General features: G+C 43.9%; 1 protein-coding gene across 1 annotated transcript; it reads left to right on the top strand.

The window, feature by feature from the left end:
• Positions 1–4,884: 4,884 nt before the first annotated feature.
• Positions 4,885–14,357, top strand: SOX17 (SRY-box transcription factor 17). Its single transcript, XM_060771672.2, has 2 exons — positions 4,885–5,481; positions 11,597–14,357. The coding sequence occupies exons 1-2, from the start codon at positions 5,148–5,150 to the stop codon at positions 12,415–12,417; spliced, it is 1,155 nt and encodes a 384-aa protein (XP_060627655.2). The 5' UTR covers positions 4,885–5,147; the 3' UTR covers positions 12,418–14,357.
• The last annotated feature ends 9,223 nt before the right edge of the window (positions 14,358–23,580 follow it).

The raw sequence follows: 23,580 nt of genomic DNA, 5'->3' as shown, positions 1-23,580 counted from the left end.
TGGATCTGCTTTTATTCTTTCATGATACAAGGCCAGTATTTCATGGGATGGAGTCAGGTCAGTTAAATGCGGTATGATGCTCCTTTTACCGTGTAGTGTAGATCACCCGCTCTTGCTTGGAAAGAAAGATGCAACGGAAGCAGATCTCCAAGGACTTGTGGCCTTCCTCCAAGGGAGTCCTTGCACCTCACACTCAGGAAAACAAAGAGTGACCTCAGCTCCCTTCTCCAGTTCCCTTCTTCTCAGACCAGAGGGAAAAAAATCAGTAAGCCCAGCAGGGAGAGGTAGTTTGTTGTGGTTGTGATTGTGGGCCTTCGTTTCCGATTTATGGCGACCCTATGAGTGGCTAGAAGAGGCTGGAAGGCTATCTGTCGGGAGTGCTTTGCTTGTGTGTTCCTGCATGGCAGGGGGTTGGACTGATTGGCCCTTGGGATCTCCTCCATCTGTAGGAGCTGTAAGGAGAGGCCGGTCATCATCATCATCATCATCATCATCATCATCATCATCATCATCACCACCACTGTTATTATTATTGCAGTCTAAGGGGCGCATCTACGCTGTAGAGAGAATGAACCGCAGTTTGGCACCACTTTAACTTGATGTGGGTTGCTGTGAGTTTTCCAGGCTGTATGGCCATGTTCCAGAAGCATTCTCTCCTAACGTTTCGCCCACATCTATATAGCAGGCATCCTCGGAGGTTGTGAGGTCTGTTGGAAACTAGGCAATGTTCAGGGTGGGAGAAAAACTCTTGTCAGCTTGAGGCAAGTATGAATGTTGCAGTTTGCCAGCTTGATTAGCACTGAATAGCCTTGTAGCTTCAAAGCCTGGCTGCTTATAGCCTGGGGAATCCTTTGTTGGAAGGATTCCTGACTGTGTCCTGTCTGGAACCCCCGTTTTCTGAGTGTTGTCCTTTATTTACTGTCTTGATTTTAGAGCTTTTTAATACTGGTAGATACTAGATTTTGTTCATTTTCATGGTTTCCTTCTTTCTGTTGAACTTGTTCACATGTTTTCGGTGGCTTCTCTGTGTAGTTCTGACATGGTGATCCAGCATTTCTGTTTTCTCACATAATAGATGGATGTGATTTGTAGTCTTGCAAGGTCTTCAGCTTTATCTGCCAAAGAGTGGCCTTGCTCCCACCAAACTACAGCTCCCAGGATCCCATCGCATTGAGCTAGAGCAGTGAAAGTGTCGTCCAATTGCACTGAAAAATTTAGCTTTGTTGTGTGGAAACATGGATTGGTGAGAAAGCTTTGGAGACACCTTTTCCCCAAGATACCCTTTTCAGGAGTGAATTTCCCTTCCCAGGGGTAAATTTCTCTCAAACCATGAGTCTTAACTATGAATCGTTGGAATGTTTGAAATTCGGGGACTGCATTATTCATATATACATTTAAAAAATCCACCTATTTGTGTGTGAATGTAAAAGAAAGGCACCACATATCCACGTCTTTGCACAGTCCTGCCTTAGACATCACGAGCCTGGGATTTCTGCAGGTTCACTTGTCCTGAAAGTGTCAGCTTTTGCTGATCCTTTCAGAACAAATTATTCTGGGAATCCCGGTTCTATAACAACAACAACAACAACAACAACAACAGGAAAAGCTGACACCATACAAGGATTTAAAGATCGAATTGCAAAGACTCTGGCACAAGCCAGTAAAGATGGTCCCAGTGGTGATCGGCACACGGTGCAGTGCCTAAAGACCTTGGCCTGCACTTAAACACAATCGGCGCTGACAAAACTACCATCTGCCAGCTGCAAAAGTCACGCATTATTCGCAGATACATCACACAGTCCTAGACACTTGGGAAGTGTCATCCAATACTTCCCATCACACAGTCCTTGGGAAGTGTGATCTGATACAACAGCCAGAAGAATGATCTTTTTTTGCTGTGGACTCATCTTGTTGTGTTAATAATAATAATAATAATAATAATAATAATAATAATAATAGTGCCAGTATAAGTTTAGGTTTTCTAGGGAAGGGGGGGCGGGGCGAATAATGCTGGGAAACAATTCAAAAGGGTCCAGACTGGATATGAAGGCAAAGATATGGACGCACCCAAGTTCAATTTTAGCTAAACGTGTCCATTTCCTCAGCTGATCTCCACAAACCAATCCTAAAGAGCAAAACTAGGCATCCTTTCTGGGTGAATTTCCTCCACCTAGGAATATACTTTTAGCCTATTATAGTTGCTTATATTATATTATATTATATTATATTATATTGCAGGAACCCCCCCCCCCCCCGGTGGCTCAGTGGGTTAAACCCCTGTGCTGGCAGGACTGAAGACTGACAGGTCGAAGGTTCGTATCCGGGAAGAGGTGGATGAGCTCCCTCTGTCAGGTCCAGCTCCCCAAGCGGGGACATGAGAGAAGCCTCCCACAAGGATGATAAAAACATCAAATCATCCGGGCGTCCCCTGGGCAACATCCTTGCAGACGGCCAATTCTTTCACACCAGAAGCGACTTGCAGTTTCTCAAGTCACTCCTGACACGAAAAAATTATTATATTATATTATATTATATTATTATATTTATTTTATTATATTATAATTGTAGCTATTATAGCAGACAAGAGTCCTTTGTCCCACCCTGGTCATTCCACAGATAAACCCTTTTTCCTAGTTCCAACAGACCTCACCCTCTGAGGATGCTTGTCATAGATGCAGGCGAAACGTCAGGAGAGAATGTCTCTAGAACATGGCCATATAGCCCGGGAAAAAAAAACCTACAACAACCCAGTGATTCCGGCCATGAAAGCCTTCGACAATACTATTATAGTTGTGATCCAAATATCAGAACTGAACCCAACTTCCGAGAGTGATATTTTGGGAACTGAATCCAACTTCTCAATGTGATAAGTGCATTTAGTCACAGCCTACTGATATAAATAGTAGTATATAACCTTATCTCAAATCCTGAATGCCCTTGGGGGGGGGGGGGGAACATTGCCACAGAAATCAGAACCATTTGCGGCTTCTATGCATACATTCCCTCCTATAATACTTTGCTGTCTCTGCACGAGGTTGAATTCACGAGAGTTGTTTTGTAGGAAGTCGTTCAACTTCGTCTCGACTTCTGTCCTTCATTGAAAACTAATATAGACTCTGTAGTTACAGTACTACATTTTACCCTGAAAATACAGTAATTCCTTTACAAAATTTAGTTTGCTTGGACTCCTGGAGAGTAACTAAAGAGCAAATACATTGCAGACATACCTTCTGATTTATGGTTGGCCACTGTTTATGCCCCCAAAGACGCACAAGTGAACACAAGGCAAACTGATGCAAACTGAGGTCGGCTTAGAGTAATGGATGCGCTATACCAGGCATGGGCAAACTTGGGCCCTCCAGATGTGTTGGACTCCAACTCCCACCATTCCAAACAACCTCAGCCCCCTTCCTTTTCCCACTCAGCCGCCTAAGGAAAGGACTTGAGGCTGTTAGGAATGGTCCTAGAGGAGGTATGGGCAAACTTGGGTCCTCCAGGGGTTTTGGACTCCAACTCCCACCATTCCTAACAAACCTCAGGAAAGGGTCTGAGGTTTATTAGGAATGGCGGGAGTTGGAGTTCAAAACCTCTGGAGGACCCAAGTTTGCTCATGCCTGCACTACACCAAGGAAAAGCACTGCAATAAGATGTCTAAGAATACTACATTGTAGAAGTGATACGAGTTAGACAGAGAGTGCATCTACATTGCAAAATTGATGCAGTTTTATACCATTTTAACTGCCAGGGCTCAATGCTATGGAATCCTGGGAGCTGCAGTTTGGTGAGGCACTTTGGATGAAGTCGGGGTCCACATAGACTTCAATCACACTCGACTACTCTGGAGTGGATGATAATAGCAATAACAATAACAATAATAATATTTATTTATACCCCGTCAAAGGGGACTCGGGGCGGCTAACATGAGGCCAAGCCCAAAATAATACAGCAAAGTTAGACACAAAAACAACAGTAAAATTACATCACAACAGTAACAAAATAAAATAAACAGTGTGAAATAACATAATAAAAATCAAACACAAAGGGCGGGCCAAATGTGCAAGATGAAATGTGAAAACCCTGGGTGAGATAGGAATTTAAAAAGGTGTATTTATGAGGAAGCTTGTCTTTTTAAAAAAGCATTGTTTACATCGGATTTCGTCGTGACATTTCCCGTCTAGCAAACCCATCCAGCAGACAGGAAACAGACCAAATAGATCGAAAGTTGGCTTTCTTTTCCCACTTTTTCCTGCCGCTTTATTAGGAATAACAAGCCAAGTGAGTTAGGGAGAAAGGATGCAATCTGATCCCATTCTCTGCCAGGCAAAAGTTAGGGAGAAGGAATGCCATACGGATCCCATTCAGTGCCAGGCATAGAGTCTTGGGAATTGTAATTTGGTGGGTTTCCCTCGGGCAGAGAAGGAGAAAAACCTTGTAAAACTACAACTCCATTCGGTAGCCTGGAGCCAAGGCAGTGTAAGCAGTGCCGGACTACATTTCTTCGATGACAAGCTATCCTGTAGGAAAACACTCACAAGTGGGGAGAGATAGTCCAAGGGACTATTCTTGGAAAGGGATTGCTTACATCGGATTTACCCTGACGTTTCCTGTCTAGCGAAAACACCCAGCCGACAGGAAACTGACCCACTCAAGCCTTTTCTCTCCCCTCTCCCCCTTTTCCCTGCCAAGACAAGCCACCCAAACGTGGCGACCCTTTGATTCCAGGGTGGCCCCTCCGCGTTCTCCTTCCACTCGAGCGTGGGTTGATCTCAGTGGAGCCGCCTCCTCCTCCTCCTGCGTCTCATCTCATGGAAAAACCCCCCGCTTGGCTCGGCGAGGTTTGGTCCGTCGGCTCCGGCTTCGGGGCAGGTGGCCGGCGGCTGGAACTGGCCCCCCGAGGCCCCGCCCCCCAAGCCCCATTGGCCCGGGCTCTGGTTTAAACTCGGAGGGCGGCCAGGGCTGAGGGAGAGAGTCCCTTCGCGCGCCTTACTTGGCCCAGAAACACGCAAGAGGTTGAGAGAGAGAGAAAGAGAGGAGTGCGTCCTAGGCTCAGCTTCTCCAGACTCGCCTGCAGGAGAAGGAGGAGGAGGGAGAGGAGGAGGAGGAGGAGGAAGGGGCGGCAGGAGGGCTTGCTCCCTCCCTCCGTGGCGATGAGCAGCCCCGATGCGGGATACGCCAGCAGCAGCGAGGACCCGGCGCAAGGACGGTGCGCGCTCCCCCCGCTCCTGATGCAGTGCCAGTGGGCCGAGGCCCTGAGCCCCCTCCCCGCCGCCGAGGGACTCAAGGGCAAGGCGGAGGAGCACGAGCCCGGCCAGAGGCAGCAGCAGCAGCAGCAGCAGCAGCAAGGGCCGCCCGGCCGCGCCAAGGGGGAGGCCCGCATCCGCCGCCCCATGAACGCCTTCATGGTCTGGGCCAAGGACGAGCGCAAGCGCCTGGCCCAGCAGAACCCCGACCTGCACAACGCCGAGCTCAGCAAGATGCTGGGTGAGTGAGCCCAAGGCCTGGGGGCAGCAGCCCACTCCTTTCTCCATATGGCACCCATACACAAGCGGTCCCCAAGTTAGGAACAAGAAAGGGGTCTGTAGGTTTGTCCTTAACTTGAATTTGTATGTAAGTCGGAACAGATACATGTTAAAGTGTAACTTCATCCGCTATATATGGCTGAAGCTTTGGATAGCATAGGGAAAGGAATGCAAGTCGGAACAGGTACATTTATAGATAGATATCGATATAGATATATAGATATATGCATGCTTTGGATAGCACAGGGTAGGGTGAACACCCCTGCGGTTTGTTTTGCTGTCTGATACACACACACATATGGTAAAGGTTTTCTCCTGACATTAAGTCCAGTCCTGTTGGACTCTGGGGAGTTGGTCCTCATCTCCATTTCTAAGAAGAGCTGGCGTTGTCCGTAGACACCTCCAAGGTCATGTGGCAGGCATGACTGCATGGAGCGCTGTTACCTTCCCGCACATTTGCATGTTTCGAATTGCTAGGTTGGCAGAAGCTGCGGCGAACATCGGGAGCTCACCCACTCCCCAAGCAAGATCAGCAGTTCAGCGGTTTAACCCACTGCGCCACCAGGGGCTCCATATGTATATGTAAGTCGGAAAAGGTACATTTTAAAGTGTAACTTCATACACACACACACACACACACACACATACATATATATAGTGTAACTTCAGATATATATATACACACACATACATATACATCTGAAGTTACACCTAAAATGTACCTGTTCCCGACTTACATACCCTTCCCTATGATATCCAAAGCTTCAACCATATATATATATAAAATATCTGGTTACACTTTAAAATGTACCTGTTTCGATTTACATACCTTTCCCTACGCTATCCAAAGCTTCAGTCATATATACGGCTCAAGCTTTGGCTAGCATAGGGAAGGGTGAACACCCCTGTGGTGTTTGTTTGGCTGTCTGTGCCCCTGGTGAGAAGATTTCACCTCATTTTCTGTCCCTGTGATAAGTGGATTTGGAAAAATTTGGCTTGTCGTGGAAACAAGGGTTGGTGCTAAAACTTCAGTGGAGACACCTTTTCCCCCTGATAACTCTTTCAGGAGTAACTTTCCCCCTGACGGATAGTTTTTCCCCCCTCAAACTATGGACCTCATCACACTCGGGAATGAACCCACTTTAAATCTGGTTGCTGCCTCCTGCAGAATTCTGGGGTTTGTAGTTTAAGGAGGAGTCTTTAACAGCCTCACTAAACTACAAACCCCAGAATTCAGCAGAAACTGAATTTAAAGTGGACCCATGCTCTAGGGTGGTGAAGTGGATGAAGTGAGTCTGCAGTATGAGTCGTTGGGATATTTGTAACTCTGGGACTGCCTGTACATTCATATCCTCATACCTCCAAGAATGGATTAGATACATACATGTTATATACAATACATACATACATGCATGCATATCTCTGTGCAACCAATATTCAGCATAATACTGTAGCCCAGTGGTTCTCAACGTGTGGGTCCCCAGATGTTTTAGCCTACAACTCCCAGAAATCCCAGCCAGTTTACCAGCTATGATATCTGGGAGTTGAAGGCCAAAACATCTGGGGACCCACAAGTTGAGAACCACTGCTGTATCCCAAAATGCTATCCCCCCTCTTAAAAATGGGATGGTATCGGAATCTCAGGCGGTTTTGGGGTACTGAAATGAGCACGCCCCTTACCGTCCATGGTGTCTTAAAATTGGAGAAATATGGGTACTATTATTTATGTATTAACTTTATTTATACCCCACCTTCCTCCCCGAGGACTCAAGGCGACTAAAAACCATAGTTGGTAATAACAACACAGCCCAACTTTTTTTCCCCTTGGCGTCTTTGTTTTTAGGTGTTTCTGCGGTTATTTGGGACACTGATTGGGAAAAAAAAATCATTGGTTAGACCTCACCATCTCTAGTTTCTTAGATATGTTTATCATAGTTTCTCATGGGTGAGCAGATGGCGACTGGTAGATGGCATATGCTCTGTATTTGAAAAAGTAGAGCGGATAGTAGGGGGAAATTGTTGCCATTTTTGGAACCACCAGAAACAGAGCTAACAATTGAGGCACCAAAAATGTGTGTGGAGAAGTGAATATTTATATATACGCTGCTATCCTCTCTTAAAAGAAGCGCAAATCCAAGGAAGCCAGTGATCAAGGGAAAGGCGGCATCGCAGGCCAGATGGACCATCTGGTGCCACTGATGCCTCTCCACCAAGTTCCACCAACGGCGCATCACATTGGAGAATGAATGGGTTTGGCGCCACTGTAACTGCCGCGGCTCGGTGCTATGTAATCCTGGGAGTTTGAGTTTTGTGGGGTCTTTAGCCCCCTCTTCCAAAAGGTGCTGGTTCCTCACCAACCTTCAACTCCCACCATGCAAGAGCATTGACCCGGGGCAGTTAAAGTGCAGTCAATCTGCGTTAATTCTACAATATAAGATGCACTCACTGTAGAACAAACGCTTTGACTGTCGTGACTCAAAGCTATGGAACCTGGGGTTTGTAGTTTGTCTAGCACTCTTGTCAAACTACAACTCCCGTGCTGCCATAGTGTTGAGTCGCTCCAGTCGCATCATTTTTCACCCAAATGGCTCTGGCATCAGAAAACGCAGGAGAGAACTTTTCCAATCCCAATAAAGTATGCTCAAATTGACATTATTCCACCTCTTATTCTACGTTTTGTTTAATTACGAAAACCCGACCTTTTTATTGTTTACATGCCGAATATGGAGACACTGAAATCTTTGAAGCGGTCTGCAAACCCGCTTGGAGTTTCTCGGGGGACAGACTACATTATTTCCAGAAATCGCAACCAAATGGCTGATACTCTAGGACAGGAATGGGCAAGATTGTCCATACCTGCTCTAGGACCTGTATGGAAGTTCTTTACCACACCTAATTCATTCAGTCCTACAGTCCGAGATAAATCCCACCATACCTTCCAAAATAAAACCTGCTGCTCCTGTCATGGAGCAGTATTTCACAGCTTTTGGTCTTCCAGAAAGCAAATGGTAGGAAATTTTGGGATCCGGAATCCCGAGGCATCCAGGTTGAGACTCCAGGTGCATCTACACTGTAGAATGAATGCAGTTTGACTCCCCTTTAACTGCCAGGGAGCAGTGCAGTCGAATCAAGTTGTTTTACAAGGTCTTCAATCTTTTCTCCCCTAGATTTTCATCATGATTTCCCAAGTACATAGACATAAAAATTAAAAGTGCATTCTGTGGCATACCTGAGACTGGGGAAAAAAAATCTGACATAAGCTTTCTGTAGACTTAATGCGAATTGATGCAGTTGGACACTACTTTAACTTCTGTGGCAGAAAGAATGCTGTGGAAACACGGGCTTTGTAGTCCTACAAGGTCTCTAGGGGTCTCTGCAAAGAAGTCTAGTGATTCACCCAGCAACAATTTCCAGGTTTCCACAGAATTGAGCCATAGTAGTTTAAGGGGTGTGTGATCCACGGTCCATTTTATCCAAGGCAAGTCTGAAATCTGCAAAAGCTGGTGTTGGAAAGTTCTCTAATAATAATAATAATAGTCATCATCCATCATCATCATCATCATCATCATGGAGCCCCCCCCCCCCCCCCCCCCGCGCAGTGGGTTAAAGCGCTGAGCTTTGCAGGTTCAAATCAGGGAGCGGCTGAGCTTCCGCTATCTGCCCCAGCTTCTGCCAACCTAGTAGTTCGAAAACATGCAAATGTGAGTAGATCAATAGGTACTGCTCCGGCTCTTCGGCTTAGAAATGGAGATGTGCACCACACTCCAGAGTCCACACGACTGGATTTCATGTCAGGCAAAAACCTTTACCTTTACCATCATCTTTATTTATACCCCGCCACCATCTCCCCAAAGAGCTCTGGGGGTGGCTAACATAAGGCCAAGCCCAAAAATACAATTCAGCACAATAAAATACAGAATGCAGACAACAAAAACTGCATCAGAAAATACTTAATAGTAGCAAAATAAAACAAATAAAGCCAATTAACACAATATAAAATAGAACAGAATGGGCAGGCCAAATGGACAAGATAAAATGATAAAACCCTAGATGAGGTAGGAATAGAAAATATGTAAGTGAGGGGAGCCCAAAAAAGATACTACTAGTCCTTAAAGGGACACAGAAGACCCATCCCACCCACCCCAGCAACCAGCTACTAACCCACACAATTTTTGCAATTCTTAAGAAAGTGTTGGCAGTCTCTGTGGCCTCCACAGTAGAGTCAGAGTGGTTCTATACCACTTGAGCAGTCTTGGCTCCATCCTATGGAACCCTGTGATTTATACTCTCCTGAACTACTTACATTTTTTTTGCCAGAGAGCTCTAGTGCAGAAATTCAGGAGTAGACAATTCTAAGTACTTTGCCAAACTTCAAAATCCAGAATTCCATTGGACATAATCATGGCAGCAAAAGTGGTGTGAAGCTGCTATAATTGTGAGGTGTGGATGAGCCCTAGGGTTTCCTAGGGTGCATCTTCTTCACTGTAGAATCAATGCAGACATACACTTTTAACACAGGCATGGGTAAACTTTGGCCCTCCAGGTGTTTTGGACTTCCAATTCCTGCCTGCTGTTAGGCATTGTGGGAGTTGAAGTCCAAAACACCCAGAGGGCCAAAGTTTTCCCATGCCTACTTTAACATCACCATGCTAATGGTATCCTGGGAGTTGTAGTTTTGCAAGATCTTTAGCTTTCTCTGCCAAAAAGTGCTGGAGTCTCACCAAATTGCTATTCGCAAAACCACAGGGCACTGAGCCCTGGCAGTTACAGTGGTGTCACACTGCATTCATTCTACAGTAAAGATGCAGCCATCGTGTTACTTGAAGATGCTAGTTTTCCCAGGTGCTTTGCCACAAGTAACTTTGCGCTGAAGAAACTCAGGAGTGGCATCAGGTTGAGGAATGAAGAAAAGTTGAGTTTAAGATAGCACCCACTTTAGCTGTCATGAGGCTATGCTCTCCTGGGGGCTGACATTTTATAAGGTCTTCAGCCTCTTCTGGCGAACAGGTGGGCTGCCTCACCAAACTACAACTCTTAATTATTCCACAACATTGAACCAGTAGTTAAAAATAGGGGGTCAAAATGCATGCATTCTGCAGAGCAGATGCACCACTGGAGGGGATGAGGGTTCCATTCCTCTTCTAATGCCTTCTTCCTTGTTTTCTTTCCTCTCCACCTCTTCCTTCTTCCTCCCCTTTTGCTTCGTCCCTCCTTCTATTCCTTCATTCTCCTCTTTCTCTTCTCCACCTTCTTTCTAATTCGTCCTCTCCTTCTTTTCCCCCTCCTTCTATTCCCTCTCCTCCATTCTACCTTCCCTTTCCTTCTCCTTCTTTCCCTCCTCTCCTTCTCCCTCTCTTCCTTTTATCTCTTCTCCTCCCTCTCTTCTTCCTTCTAATATCTTTCTTTCTCCTCTTTCGCTCTCTTCTTTCCCTTCTCTCTCCATCTTCCACTCTCTTCTTTCTAATACAATTCCTTCTCCTTCTATCTCTCCTTCTATTCCTTCTTCTCCCCTCCCCCTTTTCTCTTTCTCTTTTTCCTTCTCCTTCCTCTCCCTTCTAATACTATTCCTTCTCCTCCTTCTATTACTTCTTCTCCTCCTTCTCTTTCTACTTCTCCTTCTTCTCCTTCTCCCTCCTCTTCCTTCAATAACATCCATTCTCCTCCTCTATTCCCTTTTTTCCTCCTCCTTCTTTCTACTTTTCCTTCTTCACCATCCTCTCCCTTCTAATAACATTCCTTCTCCTCCTTCTATTCCTTCTCCTACTCCTCCTCTTCCTGCTTTTCATTCTCCTCCTTTTCCCTTCTCTTCCTTCTAATAACATTCCTTCTATCTCTCCTCCTTCTATTCCTTTTTCTCCTCCTCTCCTTCTCTTTCTACTTTTCCTTCTTCTCCCTTGTAATGCCATCCCTTCTCCCCTTCTATCTTTTCTTCTATTCCTCCTCCTCCTCCCTCTTCTCTTTCTACTTGTTTTTCTTTTTCTCCCTCCTCTCCCTTCTATAATACAATTCCTTCTCCTCTTTTTCCCTCCTCCTCTTTCTACTTCTTCCTTCCCTTCCCTCCTTTCTTGCTCCCACAGGCCAGTCGTGGCGGGCGCTGAGCCCGGAGGAGAAGCGTCCCTTCGTGGAGGAGGCGGAGCGGCTGCGGCTGCAGCACATGCGGGACCACCCCCACTACAAGTACCGCCCGAGGCGGAGGAAGCAGGTCAAGCGGCTCAAGCGGGGCGGCGAGGGCGCGGCCGAGGGCGGCGGGGGCGGCTTCCTGGCCGTGGCCCAGCCCCACCACCATCACCACCACCACCACGCACACCATTCCTTGCTGGAGGCAGGCAGCGAGGGTTTGGGGCTGGCTTACGCCGAGCAGCCCGGCTACGCCGCCGCGGGCTTCCACTACCGAGACTGCGCGCCCCTTCCACTGCCCCACTTCGCGGGCTACAGCCTGCCCACGCCGGAGCCGGACTCGCAGAACGGCACCTGCGCAGAGCCGGCGTTCCTCCCGCCTCAGCCCGAGGAAGGCGGCTGCGTCTTGGGCCCCTACGGCTACCCGACGCCACCGGGGGCCGAGTATGCTTGCAGCAGCGCCCCTGCCGGCGGGCACGGGAACGGCGGCCTCTTCCGGGGCCGCTTCCCGGTCCCGTTGGCCGCCTATTCCGCCCAGGAGCCCGCTCCTTGCCGCCGCGGGATGGAGCCCGCCGCGGGCCTCGAGCACCTGCCCGCGCACGACGTGGAGCTGCTGGCCGACGTCGACCGCGCCGAGTTCGAGCAGTACCTGCCTTTCGGCTGCCGGCCCAACGACATGGGGCTCCCCTACCCGGCCCACGAAGCCCCTGAGGCCAATGCCACGGCCAGCGCCTACTACTGCGCAGGCGCCGGGGCTGGCGGGGCTTTCCCCGAACTGTGACTCTGGGCCAGAGCGGGAGGGGAAAGGATAAGGACCCACGGACCTTATTTATTGTAATTTATTGCCTTGGGGGTTCATCTCACTGTAGAGCAGGCCTGGGCCAACGTGGGCCCTCCAGGGGTTTTGGACTTCAACTCCCACCCTTTCCAACAGCCTCAGGCCCTTCCTTCTGTCTATCTATCCATTCCATCTGTAGACAAATGATATATCATAATAAAAGATGGATGGCTGAATGGGTAGATAGTTATAGAAATATCTTATCTATCCTTCCATCCATCCATCTTTTGTTATGATGTATCATCTACCTATTCATCCACCCATTCTTTCATCCTTCTTTTAATCTCAATAATAGTAATAATAATAATACGCTTTATTTATACCTCACCACCATCTCTCCAAATGGGACTCGTAGCGGCTTACATGAGGCCAAGGCCTGCAATACATTACAGCAAAATAAACATCGCAATAAAATAAATAAAACAATCAAGTAAAATAAACAGTTCAAAATTACATAATGGAAAATCAATGGAAAGAAACAAAAACGTTGGGTGGGCCAAATGCATGACATAAAATGATAAAACTCTGGATGAGATAGCAATGAAAAAGGTATATTTGAGGGGGAAGGAGCTTGTAAGGAAGGGAATGATGGAGTTTGGCCTTCAATAAGGGGGGGGGGAGTGCAGTATGAGGACAACACTGTGGGTGAATCAACAGGAATGGAATATATGGCCATTCTCCAAAGGCACATCAGAAAAGCCAAATTTTTAGATCTTTCTTAAAGGCTGCTAGGGTGAGGGCTTGCTTAATCTCACCAGGTAGCGAGTTCCACAAAGGGGGGGGGGGGCACAGCGGAGAAGGCTCCCTCCCTCCTTCCCACAAGTCCTGCCTGTGATAGAGGAAGGGGCGAAAGGAGGGCCTCCCCTGAGGATAGAAGGGATTGTGCAGGTTTGTGGTAGGAGATGCAGTCACGAAGGTATAATCAAGCCAACTACAATTATTATCTCTATCTGTCTCTATTATCTATCTACTCCATCCATCCTTCCTTCCATCTTTTGTTATTATCTTTCATCTACCTACGTACCTACCTACCTACCTACCTACCTACTCATCCTTTTTATCATCCATCCATCTATAGAATCTATCCAACTATTGCTATTACCTATCTACTGTCTATATCTCTATCACTATTGTTTACTTACTATCTCTATCCCTCTGTCACTATTGTCTGTCTGTCTATCTATCTATCTCTATCATCTATCCATCTTTTGTTATTATATATCTTCAGTATGTCTGTATATTATTTATTTACTATACTTATACCCTGCCATTTTCACCCTGAAGGGGGTCTGTCTATCTGTCTATCCATCCATCCACCCCTCTCTCTCCTGTCATCCATCCATCTATTTATCTATCTATCCCTCTATCTTGCTTAAGTGGCTGAGGGGCGAAAGGAAAGGGCCCGAGGCTGTTAGGAATGATGAGAGTTGAAGTCCAAAAACCCTGAAGGGCCCAAGTTGGCCCAAGCCTGCTATAGAGTCAATGCAGTTCGACACCATTTTAGCCTCTATAGCTCAATGCTGTGGAATCATGGGAGTTGGGGTGTAGTGAGGCGACAGCTTGCTTTGGCAGAGATTAAAGCCCTTGCCAAACTACATTGAGCCATGGTGGTCCAAGTGGTGTCGACCTGCATTCATTCTACAGTGTCCATACAGCTCCTTGAAATAAAAGACTACTTGTAGGAAGATTGAGTCCTGAAGGCTTCATGGATTCTTCTTTGTTGGCTTTTTTGTTGTTGTTGTTCATTGGAGTAGGCAAACAAATTCCCAACACAGCAGACTTGAAACTGCAATTTTTAAAAGTGGGATGTTGTTTTTGTGTACAGAATGAACTTTGATATAAGTTTGACTTGGAAACAGGCTCACCCATAATAAAGGCGGTTGTACAGGTCCAGCGCTGTGATGCGGTGTCATTCTTGTCTGATTCCTTGAAAGTATGGGTGGGATTCACAAGGCAGCCCTAAAGCTGTGTAGAGTCTAACCCCCTATGAATAGATCCTAAAAGTCTCGTCATCATTGAGTACCACCGAGGACTGCATTAAAGGGAAAGACACAGACACAGTCTCCTTGTTAGCAAGGAGACCCACATGTAGGTTTCATTCCACTATCAGCAAGTTATCACCCAAACACCAAGGAGATAAGATGGTCCTTCAGACTCTCTCCTGAACGTGCAGGCTTCCACACAAGTTAAATAACATGGATTTGGGGAGATATCCTTCAGAGACTGCAAATCCTGGGCCCTTGCACACAGTCATATAACCCAGAATATCAGGGCAGAAAATCCCACAATATCTGCTTTGAAATGGGTCATCTGAGTCCACACTGTTGTGGGATTTCAGTTCAAAACAGATGTCGGATTTTATTCAGCTGTGTGGAAGGGGCCCCTGTTAAGCCTAAGAAAACACAGAGCCAGTGTGGTTTGAACTTTCGACTTGAGGTGTATCTGCACTGTCAAATTAGAGTGGTTTTAAACCACCTTAACTGCAACAGTTCCAATGTTAGAGAGCTTTAGTTTGGTGAGGCACCAGCAGTCTTTGGCAAAGCAAGTCAAAATTCCAGCCTCCATAATTCCATGGCATTGATTCCAATGCAGTTAAAGTGGTGTCAAACTGCTTTAATTCTACATTGTAAATGCACCTTTGCTCTCCAGGCTGCTATACAAACCCTATGCGTTCTGATATTCCAAACTAACATGGCTATGACTTCCAGTTCTGTCATTGCCACAGTTTCCTAGATAGTCTCAAAACCTTTTTTTCTGCCAAAGAACTTCGGTTTCCACAGAGAGCATAAAGACCCGGGATCCTGTTGCAAGACAAACAAACTAGTGAAATTAAAGAGCCAAAGGTTGCTAAGATTATGAGCTAAATCTCTAGTTTAGTTTGGATTTCAGTCAGTTCCCAAATAGTCCTATCATTTGTGGGAGTCATTGGGAGAAACAGTGTCTATATATATAAATGCTCTGTTTGTTTTGAGTGGCATCATAACTTAAAAACCGCTGGACTAATTGCCCCCAAATTTGGCCACAAGACACCTTACTCAAGGAGTGACCATCAATCAAAAATTGATTTTGTCATTTGGGAGTTGTAGTTGCTGGGATTTATAGTTCACCTACAATCAAAAAGCATTCTGAACTTCACCAACAATGGAATTGAACCAAACTTGACACACAGGACTCCCATTACCAACAGAAAGCACTGGAAAGGTTTGGTGGGCATTGAATTTTGGAGTTGTAGTTCACCAACATCCAGAGAGCACTGTGGACTCAAACAATGAAGAATCTAGAGCAAACTTGGCACAAATACTCCATATGGCCAAATATGAAAACAGATAGAGTTTGGGGGAAATAGACATTTGGGAGCTGTAGTTACTGGGATTTATAGTTCACCTATAATCAAAGAGCATTCTGAACCCCACCAATGAAAGAATTGGGCCAAACTTCCCACACAGAACTCCCATGACCAACAGAAAATACTGTGTTTTCTGGTGGTGTTTGGCAACCCTTCTGACACCCCCTCGCGACCCCACCCAGGGGTCCTGACCACCAGGTCTTGCCTTCACTAGGGCAAGAAAACATAATCAAAGCCACCCTGACAAAGAGCCATCCAGTCATAGATAGAGATAGATAGATATGATTCACACAAACACACATATATGCATATGACAGATATAGTATCCTAGATTTGAAAGGGACTCCTAAAGAAGGATATGTTGCATGTTCCAGAGTAGGCAAACCAGACAATCTCCACATCAACACTGACAAAGAAACAACAAGAAATACTGTTTACCCACAAGCATAAAGAAATGACATATATTAGAAACCAACACTTTCTCATTACTTTATTTTCCAGATCACCAGAATGGGCCACAGCAACACCTGATAGGGGACAGCTAGTCTTTGAATAAAATACTTGTTTCCATCATTCCAAGACTTCCTTTCTTTTCTCGCTCTTTTATTAAAACTGGTGCCTGAAAATAGGGCGGAGAATGTTGGTGATGGATGAAAACAGGTGGTAGTGGGGAGAGGGGCCTCTCAAAAAAAGCTGTCTTGAATCAACGTGCTGGGGAAAAGGCAATATGGAAATCGAATAAATATGAATTAAAGAAATACAACCGGGAACTGGCAAAACCACCTTTAAGTATCCCGTTCCTATGAAAATCTTATGGAAAATATTATAGGGTTGATGTATATACATGAGCAATTGGTGCTAGACCCCTGCCTTGAATCGCTCCTTTAAGGATCCAGGACCTCATCACACTAGAGCACGGATCCACTTTAAATCTGGTTACTGCCTCTTATAGCATTCTGGGGCTTGTAGTTGAGGGGAGGAGCCTTTAATGCTTTGCCAGGCAGGCTCTGGGCCTCACTAAACTACAAACCCCGGAATCTGCAGGAGGCAGCAAGCAGATTTCAAATGTATCCATGCTCTAGTGTGATGAGGCCCTCAGACAGGATTTCCATTTATAGGATCATGTCAATTTTGCCCCAATTCATAGTCCATTGCGGACATAGGCAAGTTATAGGCTTTCAAAGGTGGTCCATCAGCAAGATCCTCGCCCCCCACTAGCCAGCTAAAGCAGGATGGATTATGGGAGTTATAATCTGACAACATCTGGAAAGTTCTTGTGTCCAGTAGATATTTTTATTTATATATACACAAAATAAAAGTGAAAATATTTATGTGTATATGTGGCTGGCGTGTCCACTTACACAGACAAGCTCCTGCCTCCACAAATAGCTATGATCCTCACCTATGAGGACCCAGCAATGGCCCTTCCTCCAATGACAGGCTTTTAAACAGAGGCTGGGATGGCCATCTTTTGGGGGTGCTTTGAATGTGATTTTCCTGCTTCTTGGCAGGGGGTTGGACTGGATGTCCCACGAGGTCTCTTCCAACTCTATGATTCTATTATTCTCTTCTTACAGCACAATATTTTCAAGTTACTCATATTTCTTATACTGTAGCTAAAGTATAATTGCCTTACTTGGGTAATTGGAGGTTGCGCCCCTGACAAAACGATTTATTCTTCTCACTTCCTCATCTGCTGCCCTAAAAGGGACCATTCTTTATCTACTGTATATGATTCCTCTCAGTCCTAGAAGGTGGAATGGTTGAACAGTTCATTTGGTCTTAAAGAAGAACCTACGTGGCCTTTTATACCTTTCTTTTATTTCAGTTCTTTGGCTCTCAATCCTGTGGAAAAAAATGGGGGATACAAATCATCATCATCATGTTTGGGAGTTAGGGAATGAGAGGGATGCTTTTAGAAAATGCTGTAGCATGATCATGTGCTTTCAGGCTTTGCACGGAATTGCTTTATCACTGCAAGGTTAAAAAAACAACTATCCAGTAGTGCAAACTAATGCATGGTTACTGAGTACCACGATGCTTCTGGTTTTACTTGCAGATAAGATTGCGATGGCCAGAGATTACTCCTAGATTAATAAATAACGAAGTCTTACACTACAATGCTTTACATCAAAACTGAAGGGTTGGAGCTAGATCGTACTCAGTTATTTCTAGGTAAATGAATGGTGGCTTACAGGCTAAAGCTGCAATTTTATGCATGTCTCTCAACAGTCTGTCCCACTGTTTTAACCCCTGGTAAAATAGGATTGCCAACGAAGTGTAGGATTATCTCAATTTGCTCTTTTCTATGATCCCAAGGAAAAATTATTGAGACAGAGTAAAAGAGCAAATTGAGAAAATATTACACTGTACAAGAACCATCACTGTATGAGATGAAAAACTGCAAGCTTTCATTGATGTTCAATTTTAAAGCAGAACTGCTAAGACCAGAGTTAAGAAAAATAATTCTGCCTAGTCTCAACTAGAGTAAACCCAAGGGATTAAATTTATATCAATGTTAGCTGACTAAACTTTTATTGACTCAGTGGGCTTATCATGAACAAACATCAGGATTTAGGCCTTCAATGATCACTCCCAAATTGGGTCCAAAAAGTAACTTTTCCAAGCTCCAATCTTGACCAAATCTCAGACTAACTAGACCAGAGGAACAAAAAGCCCAAGATCTGCCACTCCCACTGATTTTATTTCGCTGTGTGTAAACTTAAGTCATATCAAAACCTAATTAGATTGCTTAAAATCCAGGCTTCTTAAACAAACTCTGCCCTTCCTCTCCAGCAACAAGGAATGACTTGGTGACTCATCTCTGCTGAAAGGGATTTTGCCCCAGGGAATTTGCCCTTGGTTTTCCTTTCCTCCCCTTCTTTCTGTTCTTTTTTAGTTGCATAAGAATAAATATATCTTTCTAACTTGAAGATATGACAGCACATGTTCCTGGGCATTACCTTTTTAAAACAGAGAATGGATACCAAAGGGAGAAGTAACAACGAACAAATAATGATAGGTTCTTGCAATAAAAAAAGAAGAGCAGCTGAAATGTTTCAGTAAATATTGTATTGAAAACTAACAATATGGACCAATAAAATAAAACAGTCAGATCAAGTAAGCCTTGCTTTAAGTAAACAAAAAACATTTAAAACCTTCAAGGGCCAATTTGAAGTCTTATTCCAAAATGCATCCAGGGATGACCTTTTCTTTCATTAGCTCCTGATTTTCTTATGATTTCTATTTCCTGACCCCATACTTTAAAAAAAAGGCTGGGGTTAGCTCTTGAAGCATGCTGTTCACACATGCTCAGTGAGGGATACTTACTGTTATATACCTTACTTGCTGTGTGGAAGTGTGTATAGGCCTTCAAGTCACCTGGTGACTTATGAATACCCTATGCATTTTATAGGGTTTTCTTAGGCAAGGAATACACAGAAGTGTGTTTGCTAATTCCTCCTCTGATCTAATGAATTAAATAAAGTTTTAACAACCTCATTTATTTGTTATTTATAACACAAGGATGTCTCAGAGTTCCATCTCTCCAGAACACCAGGAACCTAGTCCTTTGGGGAATGAGACTAGAGTTCATGACATCAGCAAAAGTATCCCTCTGGACAACTAAACCAGGAAATCCCAGTTGGATAGCCCCCCAGGAGGATCTTCCTCCATTGGCAAACCAAGAATGTGCAACTTGGAAGTCCCTGAACAGACTCAGAAGTGGAGTGGGCAGATCAAAAGACAACCTGGCAAAATGGCACTGCCTAGAAGAATCCTCCACCTTATGCAACTGTGGGGCTGAACAAATAACTTCGCATCTGCCTGCTTGCCCACAATGCCCTATCTCATGCACAGAGAAAGAATTGGTTAAAGCTGCAGACGATGCGGTTGCTGTTGCCAGTTTTTGGTGTAAAATTATTTAGCCGCTTGTGCTCTCTCTACTTTATCAGTTTTATATTTATTTTATGGAATGCTTTTGCCACTAAATAAATAAATGTCATTGTCATTCTCTAACATCTGCATAAACAAACATAAAGACACTCTCATAGTTTTGACCTGAGCTGGAGCCTTTGTGAACTATTTCATAAAGCAATAGTATACTAGTGAGGATGTATACTTCCTGAACTTCCTGACTGTGAGAGCCGTTCAGCAGTGGAACTCTCTGCCCCGGAGTGTGGTGGAGGCTCCTTCTTTGGAAGCTTTTAAGCAGAGGCTGGATGGCCATTTGTCAGGGGTGATTTGAATGCAATATTCCTGCTTCTTGGCAGGGGGTTGGACTGGATAGCCCATGAGGTCTCTTCCAACTCTTTGATTCTATGATTCTATGATGTAAGTACTATCACTGTAGTGTGGCTCATTATTGCAACAGAACTTTGTAGTTGTTGTCATAAGTCACCCCTGCTAGTTCCCACCTGTGGCACAAAGAGGTCTTGTTTCTCAAATTTTCCCAAGGAAAGGCTTACCAGAACCTCCTTATGATAAAGGATGTCCCTTATATTTCTGCTCTATCTCAATACCAGTTAAAGGATATTTCTTATTTGAGGTTTAGAATGATCGTCTCTTAAAGGGCTGGAGCCCCCCGGTGGTGCAATGGGCTAAACTCTTGTGCCGGCTGAACTGCTGACCAAAAGGGTGGTATGAAAGGACAGCAAATCATTCCTTTCAAAATTTGTTGTCATGATGTTTTTCTTTTCAGTGACAGAAAGAGACACTGGTGGAATTTTCTTCCCATATACCAAAACCATTTGCCTGCCTTTGGGTAATGCATGCATCCTGAGTTAAGTGTGTAAAAGAAGACAGCCTACATTTTCTCACTCAGTCTTAACTAGAATAGACTCATTGGATAAACTGTTTAATGGTTAGTAAAAACATACGTAAATTCAATTGATTAACTAGGCATGTGTTAGTGAAGACAACCAATAAGATCCAAGAAACTATTTGTGAATTCTCCTTGGGTAGCAAAAGGTTCTGGCCAGCCTTCCTTACTTCTTTATCTTTTGAGTTCTTCATTTTATACCTGCCATTATAATATTATCTCTTGCTTTTTGTATATTGTGTACATTGCTCCCCTCCCCCAGAACTAAGCAAATTCCGCTGTATTATGAAGACAACATGTACTTTCAATGACTATGATGTTTACTATCCACTTTTAAATAGGTTAATCAACTTCCATTGTATTCCATTTTTTCTTTAAAAAGATGGAAGTCACACCATTTCCAAAGACTGTTTTGTAGACTTTTACTTAAAGCCTTTTTATTCAGGCCACCCACTATTTTTTCTAATATGTAAGTAGAACCTTTATTTGCCCAAACTAAAAATACCTGATCCCATCTTAGCAGGTGTAAATTGAGTAACCTGTGGAACTGTTGATAGTTTAGACCTTGACGGGCTCCAGAGTGAAAATACTCAAGGGAGATTGCTAATGAGAGGCACTAATTAGTGGAGAACAAAGCTTATTCAGCTTCAAGGCATAATTATTGCCAATTCATTTGTTAACATATCCAAAGCATATAAACATACAAAATTAGAGGATTATTTTTTGTAAGACTTCACTTCACAACTTATGTGCTTACAGGAACAATTCTGCTTGTGAGTGGAGTTGATTTTAAGACCTGGAAACTCACAGCAACCCAAATTTTAAGATCCTTCCTAAAATCTAAAGCAGAGACTGTCTTGAATCCAAATGGATATCCTGGTTATCTTTGAAGTCAGGGAACCTTATTTCTAAGTAAATATATTTAACATTCATTTTAAACAAAATTCAAGACTAAACAATAAAGGAAATGGACAACACTCAACCAATTAAACTAAGCAAAAGAAAAGCCTACAGAACAATAACTCGTCTAAATAAAAATATTTTCGTGCTGATGGAAACATCAAAGGGAGTACTAGAAAATAGAAGCAGGAGGGTCAAGTACTGGTGGGATGGTGAATGGACACATTTTCATCCTTACTTTAAAGGAGCTATCCAATGTGCTGAATCAATTGGGGGGGGGGAGGTAGTGGTCAGTATCTTGGAGAGGCTCCTCTAATGTTCAGACTAAAAGCCAGAACACAATTGTCATCTTACAGACATGGAAACCACCAGCCATTACTCTGAGTAAGTAGATCACCAGCCAGTACACAATGCCATGAAAGCATACCTACTGGCACAATGGGAATGTCTTTCTTGCTCTTCTAGTATCCTTCAGCTCTATGGAAAAAATACTCATTCTAGAAGAGCCATTCAGTTCAGAATAAGGGGAAGTGCTTCAAAATTTAGACCACGACCTGGATTCACACACTCACTGACATAGGAGGCAACCTAACATTTATCAACATGAAGAATAATGGAGCAGGTCTTTCTTCCAGTTCAGTCAGTAGCTATTGAGGAGCATCTAGTGATAGAAATCTACTAGGGCAATTTCTCTACTCAGTCCAATCTTCACTGAATCTCAGAACTATATTCCAGAGGGCAGAGAAGGTCCTGAAAGTTGGTTTTTGGTTGACCTTGATGGGTATGGGCAGGGAGGGTAAGAACTTTAATTGTTGCGGCATTCCATCTAGACCTTGGTCAGTTGTCTACACCTTTCTAAATATATGGTCGGCATGTATGTTGAGTGATTAATTCATTTGTTGAACATTATGCTGTTTGGCATTATATTTAAATTTGTAGATGTTTTGAATATTGTAGGCTCATTTTAAAACAAGAATGGCAATTCGATATTGGAGAAAAAGATTTGAAATCCCAGGAGTATTTGATGGTAACGTTACCAGGGATAAAAATGGAACACTGTAAATTAACAAAATATTTTCAGCTTTCACAACAAAATTACATTTTTAAAAAGAACATAGAAAAGAGAGTTTTAATTTAGCATTGCTAATGCCACAAAATAGAATCAGGCCTCTATCAGCCCACCTGTCTTGGTTTCCTAGCCTTATTGACCCCTGTCTGCCCTGTAGATGACAGATTAGCCGTGAACATCCTTTATAAAAGGAAACTCTGTTCTATAAAATTCACACCATGGTTTCTAATTTAGCATGAGAGCCAGGACATCCTAAAATAAAATTTGGGCCAAAAATAGATCTGTGTATGTTTGGGGAAACTGTCCAAGTTGAAAGCAAAATATTAATGTACTTAAAGGGAGAAAAGTGTGAGAAAACATGGATAAGAGAAGGTTCTTCTTTCAATGCTGTCAGTTGTGCTGAAAGGGAAGACAACAAAATAACAATAGCTTTAGTAAATCCAGCCTGGCAAAGATGCACATCAAAACAGGAAGGCTTTTTTGTTTAAAGTTTTAATTTTCTTTTTTACACAGCAAAAGAACACGAACTGACACCCCCTATGCACCCCCACCTCTTCCCCATTGCTTGCCCTCTCAGCAAGTAACCTTATCGGTATAACCACATTGAGGTTACAACATTTAATTAATCTACATATAGAGACAGACAAGAACAGACAAAACAAAAACACAAGGAACAAAAGACGGGAGAAGAAAATAGGAGGAAAGGGAACAAGAAAGTGGACATCTTGTGCCTCACAATTTTCATATTGCTGGACAGTTAAAGTTCCAAATATTTGATTCACCACCTCTTTCTTTCTTTCTTTCTTTCTTTCTTTCTTTCTTTCTTTCTTTCTTTCTTTCTTTCTTTCTTTCACCACCTCTTTTTGAGATCTTCTGTTCAGCATTCTATGTATGGAATTCTAAAAGAATGTAAATATAAAGTGAGAAATAAAGTGTTCAGATTCCATCTGAACATTAGGAAGAACTTCCTGA

Source organism: Anolis sagrei, chromosome 4 (genome assembly GCF_037176765.1).
Source record: "Anolis sagrei isolate rAnoSag1 chromosome 4, rAnoSag1.mat, whole genome shotgun sequence".
Classification (NCBI taxonomy): domain Eukaryota; kingdom Metazoa; phylum Chordata; class Lepidosauria; order Squamata; family Dactyloidae; genus Anolis; species Anolis sagrei.
Note: the sequence above shows the minus strand (reverse complement) of the source record. Positions and strands in the feature narration are given on the sequence as shown.